The sequence below is a fragment of the Hemiscyllium ocellatum genome, chromosome 17 (genome assembly GCF_020745735.1).
Source record: "Hemiscyllium ocellatum isolate sHemOce1 chromosome 17, sHemOce1.pat.X.cur, whole genome shotgun sequence".
In the NCBI taxonomy this organism is placed as follows: Eukaryota; Metazoa; Chordata; class Chondrichthyes; order Orectolobiformes; family Hemiscylliidae; genus Hemiscyllium; species Hemiscyllium ocellatum.
In genome coordinates this window covers 5173272-5192450 of record NC_083417.1, presented here as the reverse complement: position 1 = coordinate 5192450, position 19179 = coordinate 5173272, and the positions used below count along the sequence as shown (strand labels likewise).

Sequence of the window (19179 nt, the reverse complement as noted above, 5' to 3'; positions counted from 1 at the left end):
ACATCTTTTCTATGGCAGGGTGACCAGAATTGTAAGTAGTATTCCAAAAGTAGCCTCATCAATGTCCTGTTCAGCTGGAATATGATGTTCCAAACACCTACGGTCATTGTCTTAACCAATGAAGGCAAGCATGCCAAGCGTCTTCTTCACCATCCTGTCTACCTGTGACTCCACTTTCAAGGAACTATCCACTTTATTTGGCAACATTCCCCAGGACCAAGGATGCCTGCCTTGAAGAAGTTTTCCTCCTCTCTCTACAAGAATCTCAGGGAGTTCCTCTCCCACTGCAACTCTCAGGTCAGGCTCACTGCCTTTATTCCTGATGAAGGGCTTTTGCCTGAAACATCGATTTCGCTGCTCTTTGAATGCTGCCTGAACTGCTGTGCTCTTCCAGCACCACTGATCCAGACCTTACCATTAACTGTATAAGTCCTGCCCTAATTTGCCTTACCAAAATGCACTACCCCATCTTTACCTAAGTTAAATACCATCTGCCACTCCTCAGCCCATTGGCCCATCTGATCAAGGTCCCCTTGTACTCTGAGATAATCTCCTCCGCTGTCCACTACACTTCCAATTTTGGTGTCCTCTGCAAACTTGACTGATTGATTGATTGGGCAAAAGTGATCCTGCTCCTTGGATGCTGTCTGGCCTCCTGTGCTCTGACACACTTATCTTCACGATGGACATCCAGTCCCTGTACACCTCCATCCCCCATCACGAAGGACTCAAAGCCCTCCGCTTCTTCCTTTCCCGCCGCACCAACCAGTACCCTTCCACTGACACAATTCCTGATTAAGGGCTCTGGCCCGAAACGTCGAATTTCCTGTTCCTTGGATGCTGCCTAACCTGCTGTGCTTTAACCAGCAACCCATTTTCAGCTCCTGTGCTCTTCCAGCACCACTCTAATCTTGATTGATTGATTGATCTGTTGCCACGTGTCCCAAAGTATGGTGAAAGGCTTTGTTTGTGAGCAGCACAGGCAGATTATAGTCAGCAAGGATGTACAGATGAAAAAGACTGAGGCAGAGGCATACAGGGTGCACTGCACAGGCCATGTGCAAGGTGAGGTCAATGTTAGTGAGGTCAGCATTATTTGAGGCTAGAGAGACCGTTCATTAATCTAATAACGGCCAGGAAGAAACTGCTCCTGAACCTGTTGCTGCATTTGTTCAGGCTTTGATCTCTTCTGCCAGAGGGAAGAGATGGGGGACATAATTATCGGAACCTTACCATGCCTCCTATATTCACACCCAAATCATTTACATAAAGATAAATAGAAAGCTTGCCAGTATATCTAATGAGATGTTTGCAGAGACAGGTGTGACCTCTGGGTGGACTCTCTGACTGCAGTGTTGAGACAGTGCTGCACTGTCAGAGACTTCTCTGAGACGTTAAGCTGAGGTCATAAAGATCCCATGGCCTCAATTTAAAGAAAAGCAGTGCGGTACTCTCAGATAGCCTGCCCACTATTTATCCTTCAAACAGCATCGCAACAACTGATTGATCAATCAAAATGGTAAACAACAAATGGTTCGAGGATTCGAGGGCAGGAGTGCATGTGTAGCTGCAATTGGTGGGACCACACTTGGAGCATTGTGTGCAGCTTGGGTCTCCTTATCTGAGGAAGTGTAGAATTTTTCTCAAAATTGTTTCCCTCTATTTTCTAGAGAGAGTGCAGCAAAGGTTTCCCAGACTGCTTCCTGGGATGGCAGGACAGGCGTATGAAGAGAGACTGGATCAGTTTCTCTGTATTTAGACGAATAAAGGAAGACCTCATCGAACCCTATAAAACTCTAACAGGGCTAGACAGGGTAAACACAGGAATATGTTCCTAATAACAGGAAATCTGGGGCCAAGATAAGGGTATGGGGTAGGCTGTTTAGGACTGAGATGTGGAGAAATTTTGTCACCCAGAGAGTGGTGAGCCTGTGGAATTCACTCCCACAGAAAGCAGGTGAGGACAAAACATTGAATATTTTCAAGACGGAGTTAGATTATAGTTCTTAGGGCTAAAGAGTTCCAAGTGTATGGTGAGAAAACAGGAACAGGGCACTACTTTGGATGACCAGCCATGATCATATTGAATGGCAAATCAGACTTGAAGGGCCAAATGGCCTCCTCCAGCTCCTATTTTCTATGTCTCCGTGAAGTCAATGTCCTTGGCAAGATGACATCATCAGACACTTTGTCACTTCAGTGCATCTCAGAATATTTTGTCTTCTCCCTATAAACCTTCACATATTCCAAACAAATTGAGGTTTCCGCACATGACTCTTAACTGACCAGGTAGATAATCTTATTCAACCCACTGTTTCTGGCAGGTTCTGGTTAGTTGAACCTGCAGATGTTCAGTTCTGTGAGTGTTCTGATGCCTGGGAGCCAAATAGGTCACGTTGGAGGGCTCTTGGGAGATAAAATTGGACAGGAGGTAAATTTCAGACAATACCTTCTGATTGCAAAAATGGTAGAAGGTTGAGTATTGAGAGTGCACAGTGTTGATACCTGTGTGACTTAATTCATCATATTTCTTTCAAAGCACAGCTGACAACATAGGGAGGGCTTTGTCAGATTATCAAATGACAGAGAAGGCACACAGGGAGAAAGGAACAAGCCTGCAGTTAATTCAAAGTACAGGAATAGCTTTTACCACTCAAGGTCACAGGATGATTTTTCAACAATTGGAATGTCTTTCTATTAGAATCTCATTTTAATGCGCCTTCTCGCACTCTATCAGTATCTGGATTTCCTGGACATATCATGTTACAGCAATTACATCATTTTGGATATAATGTGATGTTCTGGTAATGAGTCTATTCCCAGTGAGCAATGAACATAATATCTGGGCAGAATGCGCTATCACTACAATCAATCCCATGACTGTACATGTAATTTTCTCAGCATTGTTACTTTGTCAGTAGTTTACTCTCAGACTCACTCAATGATATGGCAACAATGCCTCACAGAAAGAAGCAAGCAGCTTTTTCATTATTTTCCCTTTTGTGCTGCTGACAGTGAAGAATGTCAACACTGAGAAAGAACGGTTTTGGAACCTTGCAAACAGCCAGGCAATCTCGCATCAGCAACAACACAATTTCGATACAGAGTAAAGCTCTCTCTACACTATCAAACACTGTAAGGACAGGAACTGCACGGGGTTAGATACTGAGTAAAGCTGCCTCTACACTGTCCCACATCAAGCATTCCCTGGACAGGGACAGACCAGGGTTAGATACAAAGTAAAACTCTACGCTATCCCATCAAATTCTTTCAGGTTCTATTGAGTAAGGATTGATTGATATTTTTTCCTTAGATTATAAATAATTTAATCAAATCCCAAGGCAGGACCCCGACAACGGGAGAAAGCAAAACTTATCGTAAGGGACTTACGTTAACTGTCTGAAATGTAAAATATCATGCATACATTATTACCCAGATGACAACATGACTGAACCAATATCAACAATAGCTGAAAACTGAATACATTACATTGTGTATTTGCTTTTACTGAAAACAAATTTAAGCACCTCTGACCCATACAGCCGAGTAATTTACATGTAAATAAAATAGTTTTTCACAAAGCAATATGAATTACTGAACAAGTAATAACTAAAAGATCAACTTCTTTTCCTCCTTGCTATATACTTGCTATCTATTTGGCCTCTTTCTCTGTCAGTTTAAGGATCTCCTTCCATTGACATTATGTTGATTCTATTCTCTCAACATCAGTGACTATGTCAAAGCTAAACTTTCATTTTAACGACCAAGTCTGCTTCATTACTAGGAATGTGACATTGCTTGGTTTGTCTAAAAGGTGCTGATTCACTTTACTGTACCAGTGGGTTCACTAATGCTGACAAATTTTCATGTTCTTTCTAACTTACACTTTGAGCGTTTGAGAAATTGGGCTTGCAGCCGATATCTCGTACTCTCCCTCTATCAGATTTTCTCTTTGAAGCAGATAATTTACACAACACTGGCAGAGTTCTCTCCATCCTTCACGAGATATGTGAATGCCCCATCTCTTTAGAACTCCAGTCAGAGACTTCTCTCTGTCAACCCAGTGGGTTTGCCAAGACCCTTGGGCCCACACCTGGTCTACCGTGCCTCACCTTTTCTTAGTCTTGCTCTTCTCTTATTTTGCTATTTTCATCAGGCTTGATCAAACTAAACCTCGATACCAGGAAGTCTGTTCAAACATTGATTCTCAGGGTGAGCACCTTGTTGTATAGTGTAGGGTTAGTCCATTTTGAAAACTGGAATTATCCAGCCCATGTGAAAGAGAATCATGGAACGTTGTCTAGTTTTTCACCAAATATATACTTCTGTAAACGCGTTTTAATAATCTATGTTTTAATCATCTCTGCAACATCATGCAATGTTGGGTGATATGATAGTGTCAGAGTATTAACGAATTAAAGGATCATGGGGAGCAGGCAGAAAAGTGCAATTGAGGCGGAGATTAAATCAGCCATGATCGTATAAGATGGGAAGCAGACAAGAGAGGCTCAATTGCCTATTCCTGCTCTTTGTTCTTATGTTTCTTAAACAGAAGTATTTCAAACTCTTCTAAAGTAAACTGAGATCGCTATCTGACACCAACCCCTCTGGCGACCATAACTTGAAAATAACTTCTCCAAATCTCAATAGCTTTTACACTTGTGGCATTGGGCACAGATTCAAGCTTTCACTACTTGCTACTGCTAATAACCAAAAAAAGTTACTCATTCCTTTCTAGTTCAAAGGAGTCAAGATGAACTTGTTTTAATATTTTCTTGTGTTTAACTATGGAATCAAGCAAATCCACATTTTGCACTCTTCTGCAACACTTCCCCAACTCTTCCCCAATTCTTGATCACTCTTCTCCAACTCTTCCCTACTCTTCACCAACTCTTTCCCAACTCTTCCCCAACTCTTCCCCAACTTTTCCCCAATTCTTCCCCAACTCTTCCCCAATTCTTGATCACTCTTCTCCAACTCTTCCCTACTCTTCACCAACTCTTTCCCAACTCTTCCCCAACTTTTCCCCAATTCTTCCCCAACTGTTCCCCAATTCTTCACCACTCTTCCCAACTCTTCCCCAGTTCTTCCCCACTCTTCTGCAACTCCTTTCCAACATTTTACTACCCTTCCCCAATTCTTCCCCAGCTTTTCCCCAACTCTTCCCCAACTCTTCTGCAACTCTTCACTACCCTTCCCCAACTCTTCACTACCCTTCCCCAACTCTTCACCACTCCTCCCCAATGCTTCTCCAAATCTTCACTACCATTTCCCCAACTTTTCACCAATTCTTCCCCACCTCTTCCCCAACTCTTCACCACTCTTCCCTAATTCTTCCCCCAATTCTTACTCAACTCTTCCCCAATCCTTCCCCAACTTTTCCCCAATTCTTCCCCGAATCTTCCCCAACTCTTCCCCAACATTTCCCTAGATCTTCCCCAGTTCTTCCCCAGCTCCTCCCCAGTTCTTCCCCAACCCTTCCCCAACTCTTCCCCAATTTTTCCCCAGCTCTTCCCTAGCTCATCCCCGACTCTTCACAAGCTCTGAACTCGCTCTTCACCATCCTTCACCAATTCTTCAGTCTCCCTGTCTTCCTTTGAATAACAAAAGTAGCTCCTTGCACCTACTTTTGCGCTTTAATGCTCTCTCTGTAAATATTGGCAGAATAATGACTCTTAAACCCCAGAGCAGTTTTTATTTGCATCAGTTCATTCCTGTGTGAAGTCTGCCTTCAGTTTGTCATCTTCACACCCTTTAGGTCAATCACTTATGACATAGTTGAGCATTTTACCAGGTACTTCATCTGTACATGTTTCTGCACTAGTTTCTCTGCCAGACAGTTACATCTCATATTAAAGAACTCAGAGGCAGCTAAGTGGTTGGAAATTAATTAGTATTCAGGGGAAATATTGAAAAATTGTCCATGTTTGTGTGACCTGCTAACTAACTGTGTTGCTGTTGATTTGGAGATGCCGGTGTTGGACTGGGGTGTACAAAGATAAAAATCACACAACACCAGGTTATAGTCCAACAGGTTTAATTGGAAGCACACTAGATTTCGGAGCAACACTCCTTCATCAGGTGATAGTGGAGGGCTCAATCGTAACACAGAACTTATAGCAAAAATTTGCAGTGTGATGTAACTGAAATTATACATTGAAAAATTGATTGTCTGTTAAGCCTTTCATCTGTTAGAATACAGTGATGGTTTCACTTCTTTCATGTGGAAATCACAAAACCTTTTTTTAAAGTTGCATTCTCGGGTTAGCTGTTAACAATGGTGATAGCTGGACAATATGTTGAAGGTGTTGGCCCCCTGTGTTCTCTGTCTATGACCTGATGTTTAGATTGATTCTAATCTAAAAAGTGAGATAACACTGTTTTACATAAATTCATGCAGTTTTTGAGCTCAGAGTTCTACATGAATGTATGCAGTTTTTGAGCAAAGTGCAATGTAACCCTGCAAGTACAAATTCACCCCACACAATATATGTGTGCATGTGGGTCTGTGTGTGTGTGTCTGTCTGTCTGGGTTGGGGGTTGTGAGTGTGAGAAAGTGTGTATATGCAGTGTCTTAAGTCTGTAAGGGGATGCATGTGTTGTGTCTATAAGTGTGTGTGTGTGTAGGAATACCTGTGTGTGTGTATGGTGCAATGGTGATCACCTGTAATGTGACATGAACCGAAGGTCCCGGTTGTGGCCCTCCCTATGGGTACCGAACTTAGCTATCAGCCTCTGCTCGGCCACTTTCCTCTGCTGCCTGTCCCGAAGTCCACCTTGGAGGATGGTCACCCGAAGGCCCGAGGCTGAATGTCCTGGACCACTGATGCGCTCCCCAACTGGGAGGGAACCCTCCTCTCTGTTGATTGTTGTGCGGTGCCCATTCATCCGTTGTTGTAGCCTTTGCTCGGTTTCTCCAATGTACCATGCCTCCGGGCATCTTTGCCTGCAACGTATAAGATAGACAATGTTGGCTGAGTCACATGAGTACCTGCCATGTACAAGGTGGGAGGTGTCCCCATGTGTAATGGTGGTATCTATGTCCACAATCTGACACATCTTGCAGCGTCCACCGTGACAGGGTTGTATGGAGTTGTCCTGAGAGTCGGGCAGTTTGCTACGAACAATGATCTGTTTGAGGTTTGGCGGTTGTTTAAAGGCAAGTAGTGGAGGTGTGGGGAAGGTCTTGGTGAGGTGCTCATCCTCATTGATAATGTGTTGCAGGTCACGAAGAACATGGCGTAATCTTTCAGCCCCTGGGAAGTACTGAACAACGAAGGGTACCCTGTCAGTTGCAGCACGTGTCTGTCTCCTGAGAAGGTCATTACAGTTCCTTGCTGTGGAACCTCAGAACTGGCGGTCGATGAGTTGAGCCACAGCAAGGAACCGTAATGACCTCCTCAGGAGACAGACACCTGCTGCAACTGACAGGGTATCCTTCATTGTTCAGTATTTCCCAGGGGCTGAAAAATGACGCCATGTTCTTCGTGACCTGCAACACATTATCAATGCGGATGAGCACCTCACCAAGACCTTCCCCACACCTCCACTACTTGCCTTTAAACAACCGCCAAACCTCAAACAGATCATTGTTCGTAGCAAACTGCCCGACTCTCAGGACAATAAAACCCTGTCACGGTGGACGCTACAAGACGTGTCAGATTGTGGACATAGATACCACTATTATGCGTGGGAACACCGCCCACCTTGTACATGGCAGGTACCCATGTGACTCAGCCAACATTGTCTATCTTATACGTTGCAGGCAAGGATGCCCGGAGGCATGGTACATTGGGGAAACCGAGCAAAGGCTACAACAACGGATGAATGGACACCGCACAACAATCAACAGACAGGACGGTTCCTCCCAGTTGGGGAACACTTCAGTGGTCCAGGACATTCAGCCTCGGACCTTCGGGTGACCATCCTCCAAGGTGGACTTCGGGACAGACAGCAGAGGAAGGTGGCCGAGCAGAGGCTGATAGCTAAGTTCGGTACCCATAGGGAGGGCCTCAACCGGGACCTTGGGTTCACGGCACATTAAAGGTGATCACCATTGCACTACACACACATACAGATATCCCTAATCATGATTTGGAGATGCCGGTGTTGGACTGGGGTGTCAACATATTGTCTAGCTATCACCATTGTTAACAGCTAACCCGAGAATGCAACTTTTAAAAAAAGGTTTTGTGATTTCCACATGAAAGAAGTGAAACTATCACTGTATTCTAACAGATGAAAGGCTTAACAGACAATCAATTTCTCAATGTATAATTTCAGTTACATCACACTGTAAATTTTTCCTATAAATTCTGTGTTACGATCGAGCCCTCCACTATCACCTGATGAACGAGCGTCGCTCCGAAAGCTAGTGTGCTTCCAATTAAACCTGTTGGGCTATAACCTGGTGTTGTGTGATTTTTAACTTTGTGTTGATGATAGCCATGATGTAGAAGAGCTGGTGTGTACTGAGGTGGACAAAGTTATTTGGAAGCACTAGCTTTCAGAGCACTGCTCCTTCATTAGCTCTCTGGGCCACAAGGTGGCTCACTGTTTAGCACTGCTGCCTCATTGCACCAGGGGCCGAAGTTTGATTCCAGCCTCGGGCGACTATCTGTGTGGACTATCTGCACATTCTCTCCGTGTCTGCATTGGTTTCCTTTGAGTGCTCTGGTTTCCTCTCACATTCCAAAGATGTATAGGTTACATAAATTGGCCATGCTAAATCGCCCATAGTGTTCAGGGATGTGTCAGATTGGTGTATTAGTCAGGGGTAATGTAGTGTAATAGGGGAATAGGAATGGGTGGGATACTCTTTAGAGGGTCAGGATGGACTTGCTGGGCTGGAGGGCTTGTTTCCACAATGAATCTAAGACAGCCAATGGATATGGCATACTTAAATTATCAGAAGGTTTTTGCTGACAGGTTAGAGACATTAAAGAATATGAGAAAGGAGGAAATTTGTCCAGTTGAGTGCAAAACAGCAATTGTCTCATTTTCTTCAGCAAGTTTCAACTTTATTTTTAAAAATTCATTGAGCATGAAGCATTTTGGAATATTCTGAGATGGTGCAAGTCTCTCTTTAGAAACAGGCTCCTTCTTTCATTGAAGGTTTGTCTCTGCTACATATACACTTGTTGGCTTTTGAATAGATGGTCTTTCAAACCCTTGATCAGAAATGAGAGTACAAGAGTTGCTGGGGGGGGGGGGAGTTCTCTGTGGGAATGCAAAACATGCGTGTTTTTGATGTTTTTTCAGTCAATGACAGAATTTTATCACAGATCAAGTGTAGGGACAATCTCCAAAAGACAGCTGTCAGTATGATGTAACCTTCATCTCATTTGGTGGATTAAAAAAACAATTGTGTAATCTTTGAACATTGACTTAGAATTCTTCTCTCTAAAACCTTGTCTCTCTATATTCAGAGATTCAGTCAAACCAGAGTGGAGGCCACGGTGGATATTCACACTACATGGATGGCAGCAATGATGCCAATTTGCTGGTGTCACCACTGGTTGTAGCAGGTATCGTGATCGGACTAGTGCTCTTCCTGTCCTGCATGACCATCATTGTCGGAAGCTTGAGAAAAGACAGTCGTTTAGGAAACTCTAATCTCAGGACCGAGGCAAGTTATGGTGAGTCCCTTTGCATATTGCAGCCTGAAAGAACAAAGAACGTCACAGCACAGGAACAGGCCCTTCGGCCCACCAAGTCTATGCCAACACATGATGCCTTTCTAAACTAAATTCCTTCTGCCTCTGCATGGTATGTATCCCTCTATTCCTGTTTCACGTACCTGTCAAGACGCCTCTCAGACGTTGCTATTGTATCCAGCTCCACCACCTCCTCTGACAGCTCATGCAAGGCCTTTACCACCTGCCTCTCGCATCTCATATGTGTAGGGATGTGCTCCAAACGACAGCTGCCAACAGGATGTAACTTTCATCCTTTTTTACCTTAGTAATTGACATTTCTATCCTGGAAAAAGTAAAACTCTGACTAACCATTCTATCCATGCCTCTGATAATTTTGGAAACCTCTATCAGGTCAGCCCCCTCATCCTTCAATGTTCAAGTGAAAACAAGTCAGGATCTTGGTGATCTTTGTGCTGAGAGTACAAACCAAAACTAACCTTTCCCGTTAGAGAGAAAGAGGCATCACTGTAATACACTCACTCACACCATCCACACACACACATATCCAATCCACACACTTACACAACATCAACAAAACTGGGCATTGCTGGCTGGGCCCAGCATTTATTGCCCAACCCTAGTTGCCCCTTGAGAAGATAGGGGTGAGCTGCCTTCTTTAACTGCTACAGTCCATGTGCTGTGGGTAGACCCACAATACCATTAGGGATGGAATTCCAGGATTTTGGCCCAGCGATAGTGAAGGAACAGCGATATATTTCCAAGTCAGGATGGGGAGTGGCATGGAGGGGAACTTGTCGGAGATGGTGTTCCCATATATCTGCTTCCCCTGTCCTTCTAGATGGAATGGGTGTGGGTTTGGAAGGTGCTGTCTGAGGAGCTTTGGTGAATTTCCTGTCGATGGTACACACTGCTGCTACTGCATGTTGGTGTTGCAGGGAGTGGGTGTGGTGTCAATCAAGCAGGATGCTTTGTCCTGGATGGTGTTAAGCTTTTTGAGAGTTGTTGGAGCTGAACCCATCCAGGCAAGTGATTCCAAAAAGCATGGAATCTCTACAGTGTCGAAGCAAGTCCACACCCACCCTCCAGCATCCTATCCCTATCCCAACCCTAACCTTTTAACTCCCATGACGAATCCACCTAGCCTACACATCCCAGGACATTATGGGCAATTTGACATGCTCAATCCAATTAACCTGCACATGTTTGGACTGTGGGATGAAACCAGATCACCGGAAGAAATCTACACAGACACGTAGAAACTGTGCAGACCTCCACACAGACAGTCACCTGAGGGTGGAGTTGAACTGGTTCCCTGGGGCTATGAAGCAGCAATGCTAATCACTGAGCCACTGTGCTATCCCAAGTGGGGAGTATTCCACCACACTCCTAATTTGTGCCTTGCTGACGGTGGACAAGCTTCAGGGAGTCAGGAGGTGAGTTACTCGCTGCAGGATTCCCAGCCTCTGACCTGCTCTTGTAGCCACTGTGTTTATCTGGCAAGTCCAGTTCCATTTCTGCTCAGTGGAAAGCCCCCAGGAAGCTAACAGTGGTGGCAGGGGTGGGCACTTTGGGAACGTTGAGGGAGAGGCCGTGGTGTTTTGGGAGACAATGTAGCAGTGAGAGATTGGGCTCACCAGCAAACAGAGCAAATTGGCAACACCCAGGGAGCAGAAATAGAGGACTGCAGAGATCTGAGGGGGCTGGAGGGGGTTACAGGGATAGTGAGGGGTGTAGGGGCTGGAGGGTGTTACAAATATAGTGAGGGATGTAGGGACTGGAAAAGGTTACAGGGATAGGGAGTGGTGTAGAGGCTGGAGGGGGGTTACAGGGATAGGGAAGGTTGTAGGGGCTGGGGGGGTTGCAGGGATAGGGAGGGGTATAGGGGCTGGGGGAGGTTACAGGGATAGGGAAAGATATAGGGGCTGTGGGTTTACATGGATAGGGAGGGAGGTAGGGGCTGGAGGAGGTTACAGGGATAGGGAGTGGTGTAGAGGCTGGAGGGGGTTACAGGGATAGGGAAGGTTGTAGGGGCTGGGGGGATTACAGGGACAGGGAGGGGTATAGGGGCTGGAGGAGGTTACAGGGATAGGGAGTGATGTAGGGGCTGGAGGGGGTTACAGGGATAGGGAGTGATATAGGGGCTGGAGGAGATAACAGAGATAGGGAGGGATGGGGGGGCTGGAGGAGGTTACAGAGATAGGGAGGGATGGAGAGACTAGATGGGGTTACAGGGATAGGGAGGGATGGAGAGACTAGATGGGGTTACAGGGATAGGGAGGGGGAAGACCACAGAGGAATTTGCAAACAAAGGTGAGAAAATTAAGATTGAGGCATTTCTGGAACAGTGTTTGATGGGTGAATAGGATTCAGTGTGAACTGGGACATGGAAACAAGGTCAAATTTACTAAAGCCAGAAGGTCAGAGAGCAGAGCATTTATAATTACAAGAGAAGCAGCCAGTCACTGAGCATGTTTATAGGCAGGAACCTGTCATCGCCTCATAAATATGGGAAACAATTATCCATGGCACACGATTCTGCACAAGCCATGTTTAATGCAATCCTTGACACAACACCTTCAGCATGTCCAGAGCAGGCAGAGACTAACAATAACTCACTCGATCTTACCAAAATGCACAAGCATTGAATAGAGTTGTGAAGCTGGTTGAGCCAGGAGTCTGTGAACAACACTGTCAGGAGACAGTCAAGCTCTGTAATGTATGCAGTGATGACCCTGAGATAAATTTGCAGAGGTCACCACCAATTGAGCTGAATGGGTCACACAATGCACTCCAGGGGTCCCTAACTGCTGCTTTGCAAACCATTTCTGCAGCTGATCACCTCAAATGGCTCAAGGACACTGACAGGAGCTGCTCTGAGTTTGGAAGGTTCGATAGACCCGAGCTCCATTTGCCCAGTTTTTTTTTGTACACAGCCTGCGTTGCCTGTGCAATGTTGTTGAGAATAATCACAATCCTGATTTATTTCTCTGATAGTACATTAAATAATCTAGCTTCTTAATTAACACTGCAAAGAAATAATTTTATGCTTTGCAATCAATTTACTGGGCCCAAAGAAACCTGCCACCCATTCATCAGTCATTGCAACCTGCCATTGAAACTCCATCTAACCCCGTGCTGTCTCTGTCCCTGGGAGTGTTTGATGGGGGACAGTGTAGAGGGAGCTTTACTCTGTGTCTAACCCTGTGCTGCCCCTGTCCTGGGAGTTTGATGGGGTCAGTGTAGAGGGAGCTTTACTCTGTGTCTAACCCCATGCTGCCCCTGTCCCGGGAGTTTGATGGGGTCAGTGTAGAGGGAGCTTTACTCTGTGTCTAACCCCGTGCTGTCCCTATCCTGGGAGTGTCTGATGAGGGACAGTGTAGAGGGAGCTTTACTCTGTATCTAACCCTATGCTGTCCCTCTCCTGGGAGTTTGATGGGGTCAGTGTAGAGGGAGCTTTACTCTGTATCTAAACCTGTGCGGTCCCTGTCCTGGGAGTGTTTGATGGGGACAGTGTAGAGAGAGCTTTACTCTGTATCTAACCCCGTGCTGTCCCTGTCCTGGGAATGTTTGATGGGGCAGGCAGTGTAGAGGAAGTCTACTCTGTATCTAACCCTATGCTGTCCCTCTCCCGGGAGTTTGATGGGGTCAGTGTAGAGGGAGCTTTACTCTGTATCTAACCCTGCGCTGTCCCTGTCCTGGGAGTTTGATGGGGACAGTGTAGAGGGAGCTTTACTCTGTATCTAACCCCATGCTGTCCCTGTCCTGAGAGTGTTTGATGGGGACAGTGTAGAGAGAGCTTTACTCTGTATCTAACCCTGTGCTGTCCCTGTCCTGAGAGTATTTGATGGGGCGGGCAGTGTAGAGAGAGCTTTACTCTGTATCTAACCCCATGCTGTCCCTGCCCTGGGAGTGTTTGATGGGGGACAGTGTAGAGAGAAGAAAGTGAGGTCTGCAGATGCTAGAGATCAGAGCTGAAAATGTGTTGCTGGAAAAGCGCAGCAGGTCAGGCAGCATCCAAGGAACAGGAAATCCGACGTTTCGGGCATAAACCCTTCATCAGGATGATTCCTGATGAAGGGTTTATGCCCAAAACGTCGAATTTCCTGTTCCTTGGATGCTGCCTGACCTGCTGCGCTTTTCCAGTGTAGAGAGAGCTTTACTCTGTATCTAACCCCATGCTGTCCCTGCCCTGGGAGTGTTTGATGGGGGACAGTGTAGAGAGAGCTTTACTCTGTATCTAACCCCGTGCTGTCCCTGTCCTGGGAGTGTTTGATGGGGGACAGTGTAGAGAGAGCTTTACTCTGTATCTAACCCCATGCTGTCCCTGCCCTGGGAGTGTTTGATGGGGGACAGTGTAGAGAGAGCTTTACTCTGTATCTAACCCCGTGCTGTCCCTGTCCTGGTAGTGTTTGGTAGGGACAGAGTGGAGCAAACATTACTTTAAGTTTATTAGAAAAGAGGAAGGATTGATTTCAGTTAAACAATGTAGATGGAGCTTTATTCTCTTTCTAACCCTGTGCTGTACTTGCCCTTTAGTGTTTGATGGGAGACAGTATAGAGGAGTATTACTCTGTGTCTAACCCCATGCTGTACTGTCCTGAGAGTACTTTGATAGAGACAGTGCAGAGGGAGCTTCTATATTGCAAAACTTCATCAAAATTCACTTACACCAAAGGCCTATATAATTTAAACTATTTCACCTCTCAATGTCCTTTGTTGGAGGTGAGAGTGAGGTGTGGTGGAGAATTATGTTCTCCCTGGAGCTCAGAAGACAAGAGGGCAATTTGAGGTTTGCAATCATGGAACCTTTGGATGAAGGGAAGAGCTGTTTTGGTCAAATGATCAATAAGATAAAGGTTCGCTTTCCAATGGATTGGGTAAAAGAATGGAAAGTGAGTGGTTACAATTTGGGGCTGCCTGATAGGGTGATAAAGATAGATTCGACAGTAACTTTTTGTAGGGAACTGTATAAATGTTGAAGGAATGCACCTTGCTGGGATATGGGCTAAGAATGAGCTGTGGGATTACTTAGCTGGTCTTGGTCAGAGCCAGCACAGATTCAATGGCTAAATGGTCTCTTGGCTATATTTTCTGAAGATTGTGTGAGTATTAAATGAGGTTTACTCTGTCCTGAGGAAATAGAATATGGTTGAAAACTTTTGCTGAGCATGATTTCTAACATCATTGATCTCCCCTGTTGTTAATTTTGGGCGTAATCTATCCCAGTCACTGTCGGTTGAGAGCAACCCGTCCTGAAGGTGCTGCGTAGATGTGGGAGCCATTAATGACTGAATTATACTAGAGGTAAAAAATGAGGTCTGCAGATGCTGGAGATCACAGCTGAAAATGTGTTGCTGGTTAAAGCACAGCAGGTTAGGCAGCATCCAAGGGACAGGAGATTCGACGTTTCGGGCATAAGCCCTTCTTCAGGAAAAGGGCTTATGCTCGAAACGTCGAATCTCCTGTTCCTTGGATGCTGCCTGACCTGCTGTGCTTTTCCAGCAACACATTTTCAGCTGAATTATACTAGAGCCAGCAAGCTCAATGCCTCCGAGGGTAAAAACAATAACTGCAGATGCTGAAACCAGATTCTGGAGTAGAGCGGTGCTGGAAAAGCACAACAGTTCAGGCAGCATCCGAGGAGCAGGAAAATCAACATTTCGGGTATTCCTGATGAAGGGCTTTTGCCTGAAACGTCGATTTTCCTGCTCCTCGGATGCTGCCTGAACTGCTGTGCTTTTCCAGCACCGCTCTATTCCAGAATCACTGCCTCCTGAGAAAAACCAGGCTGTCCAATGTTGCCAATTTCTCTGCTAAACGTCGTCCAATACTGACTGAGGAACAAGTGACAGGAATACGGCTTGTGACCAATAGGGACTCACTCATGTGGTTCTTGATTCCATTGACTTCTCATGCCTACCAGAATCCGATGGTTGCCATGGAGATTCTGAATGAAGGCCCGTGATCCTGATTAAAACTGCCAGTCATTTCCTGGGATTTACAGATGTTTCTCATCCTGTGTGACAGTTCCCTCCACTTCAGGCAATCTCTTATTTTCTTTTGCACTATTCACAAACCAGTGATGTTTCATTTCATTGGAAACATTGCTGCCCATATCCTAACTCATAAAAAATAGAAATTAGGCCATTCAGGCCTTCAAACCTGCTCCACCATTCATCGTGATCATGGCTGATCATCCAAATCAGTCCCCTATTCCTGCTTTCCCCAATATTCTTTGATCTCTTTAGCTCTAAGAACTATATCTAACTTCTTCTTGAAGACATTCACTGTTCAACTGAGCCATTTCATATTGCAAAGAATTCCACATCATTCTTAGGGTTCTCCTTATTTTTAATCCTCAAGGCTTGCCCTGTGTCTTTAGATTATGACTCACACCAAGCCCCATTCATCCATCAACACCCCGTTCCTGATGAAGGGCTTATGCCTGAAACATCGGTTCTGCTGCTCCTCGGATGCTGCCTGACCTGCTGTGTTTTTCCAGTACTACACTCTTGACACTGATCTCCAGCATCTGCAGTCCTCACTTTTTCCATCAACGCCTCACCCTCCATCCTCAGCTTAATCCGACAATGGCGCAATTTTAAAAGTCTTATACTTATTGTAATTCTTTTCCACGACCTCGTCCCTCCCTTTCTCTGGAACCTGCAGCCCTCTGACGCCTCCAGACACTGTCGGTTCTGGCCTCCAGCCCATTCCCAGCATGAATTTCTCTCTCTTTGGTGACCATGCCTTCAGCTGCCTGGGCTCCACACATTAGGATTCCTTCCCTGAACCTCTTTACCTCCATGTCCTCCTTAAAGACTGGCCAATGTCCAGCTGTCCGGCCACGCCACTGGTCACCTGCAATCGTATCTCCTTCTGTGGCTGGTCAAAACATTTTGCACCTGTCAAAAATAAAGAGAAATATTGGGAATTCCTCAGCCATGGAGAGAGAAACAGGGTTAACATTCCAGTTTGATGACCTCTTGTAACTACACATGCCAAATGTTGTTGCTTATGGAACTTAGTAAAGACAGACCCAATGGGCCAGTGTGAAGTATGGCACAAGGGGAGAGTGCAAGCAAGTTTGGAAACGGGGCAACCGTAGGGATTTGGAATGAGCAAACCCCTCATCACCGCTCCTGTGGATCCTGCTGAGGCTCAGTATCCATCCAGAGTGAAAGAGTCTGGGGGGATGTGGGACATCACAGTCCCAGTGCACAGAATGGTATCTGCCAACAGGTAAAGGTTGGGATGAAAGTGGGCTTGCTGGGCAGCATGGTGTGCAATCTCTACTGGGTAATGGGGGACACCCTTAGCTTCCTTGTGGTACCACGGTAGAGAGGTCCTGGCTGTCCTAACCCCTCATATAAACCGAAAATAAACACAAGGACATATCAGGAGCTGGAGTAGGCCATTGTGCCCTTTGAGCCTGTTCTGCCAGTCAGTAACATCATGGCTGTTCTTGTACCTCGTTTGCACCACGTCTCACTATGCCAATATGGTTGAATCCTCTTCCTGCCAGTTGTGGTTTGGTTGGTAGTCCACTTACCTCTGAATCATAAGGTTCAATTCCCACTCCAGAACTTGGACAGAAATTCCATGGATACGACTCCAGATCAGCACTGAGGGAGCACTGCATTGTCAGAGGAACCATCTCTTCAGATGAGATATAACCCACATCTGCCTATTCGAGTGAATGTAAAACATCCTTGCCACTAATTCAAAGATGGTATTTGGTATGCTAGCTTTTATTGATCAGTGCATTGAGCGTAGGTGTTGGGGGGTCATGTTGCAGCTGTACAGGTCATTGGTTAGGCCACTTCTGGTATATTGTGTGCAATTCTGGTCTCCCTGCTATAGGAAAGACAATGTTAGACTTGAAAAGGTTCAGAAAAGATTTAAAAAGATGTTAGCAGGGTTAGAGGGTTTGAGCTATAAGGAGCAGCTGAATAGGATGTTTTTCCTGGAGTGTCAGAGGCTGAGGGATGACTTTATAGAGGTTTATCAACTCCTGAGGAGCATGGATAAGGAGAATAGCCAAGGTGATGATGAGTCGAAAACTAGAGGGCATAAGTTTAAGGTGAGAGGGAAAGATTTAAAAGGGACCTAAGGAGCAACTTTTTCACTCAGAGGGTGGTACGTGTATGGAATGAGCTGCCAGAGGAAGTGGTGGAGGCTGGTACAATTACAACATTTAAAAGACACTTGGATGGGTTTATGAATAGGAAGGGTTAAGCAGGATGTGGGCCAAGTGCTGGCAAATGGGGCTAGATTAATTTACGATACTTGGTCGGCACGAATGAGTTGGACCAAAGTGTCTGTTTCTGTGCCGTACAACTCTAGGAATCTGTGACATCAGTGAACAGATGTTATTTTTCCTGATAATCGACACTGGTTTCATGGTCACCAGTAGATTATTAATTCCAAATTTTTCATTTAGTCCATATTTTACCAACTGGTGTGACAGAATTCAAACCTGGGTCCCCAGACCATTACAAGGGTGTCTGGATTAATTGTCGACCAATAATACCATTGGGCCGTTGTCTTCCCCATGGAGTTTGAATTATTATCTGTGAATTATTAGCCCAGTATTGTCACTCCTATGTTACTGAACCTAGATCATAATACACAGCTTGACCTCGTCTCTATGTTTCTATCCCACAGCCCCAGATGGTTTCTCATTTGGAGGATCTGTTGGAGAGCTGCAATCAACTTGTATCGAAGAGTATCCCCCCACTTTCGATTTTGATTCCTACATTGAGACACTGTCCCAGATCAATGTGATGTATCAGGATTCACCTCCACAGTGAGTATCTGCCCAGTCTGGGGCCTGCTGTTCCCTGCAACAGAGAGTGAAGGAAATAGAGGCAGATATGGGGCAGCACAGTGGCTCAGTGTTTAGCACTGCTGCCTCACAGCGCCAGGGACCTGTGTTCGATTCCAGCCTCGGGCAACGGTCTGTGAGGAGTTTGCTCATTCTCCCCGTGTCTGCTGAATGCTCTGGCTTCTTCCCACAGTCCAAAGACTTCCACAGGCCATCTTAAATTGCCTACAGTGTTCAGCAATGTATAGGTTAGGTGCATTAGTCAGAGGTAAATAAAGGATAAGAGGTATGGGAATGGGTCTAAGTGGGTCACTCTTTGGAGGGTCAGTGCAGACTTGTTGCGCTGAAGGGTCTGTTTCTACACTTTAAGGATTCTATGATTCTATCTAGATGAGCTGCTCTCTCATACGAAGCAAAGAGCTAATGAGTTTCCAAGTCTTTACCTCCAACCTATGTTTCAAAGCTTTGTAGCTTCCTTCCTTTCAGCTGACTGAAAGGCAGAAATTTCCTGGGAGTTCAATGTCAATAAGGCTTGAAAGGTTTCTTGGATGCAGTATTGACTACCATTTCCAATGACAAGCCACAAGCAATAACTACTTAAAAGGAAAACCCTTTGCATTATCGGGAAAGGGCAGAGAAGTGAGCTTGTTTTTATTCATTCACAAGATGTGGCCACCTCTGACCAGGCCAGTA

At 45.5% G+C, this 19179-nt stretch overlaps 1 protein-coding gene across 1 annotated transcript in view; it reads left to right on the top strand.

Moving 5' to 3' along the window:
* Nucleotides 1-19179, top strand: part of bean1 (brain expressed, associated with NEDD4, 1) — a 109920-nt gene that overhangs the window by 68179 nt on the left and 22562 nt on the right. Inside the window, exons 4-5 of the mRNA XM_060837570.1 lie at nucleotides 9429-9638; nucleotides 18327-18468. Coding sequence (XP_060693553.1) covers nucleotides 9429-9638; nucleotides 18327-18468 — 352 coding nt within the window. The remainder of the gene's footprint in view (nucleotides 1-9428; nucleotides 9639-18326; nucleotides 18469-19179) is intronic.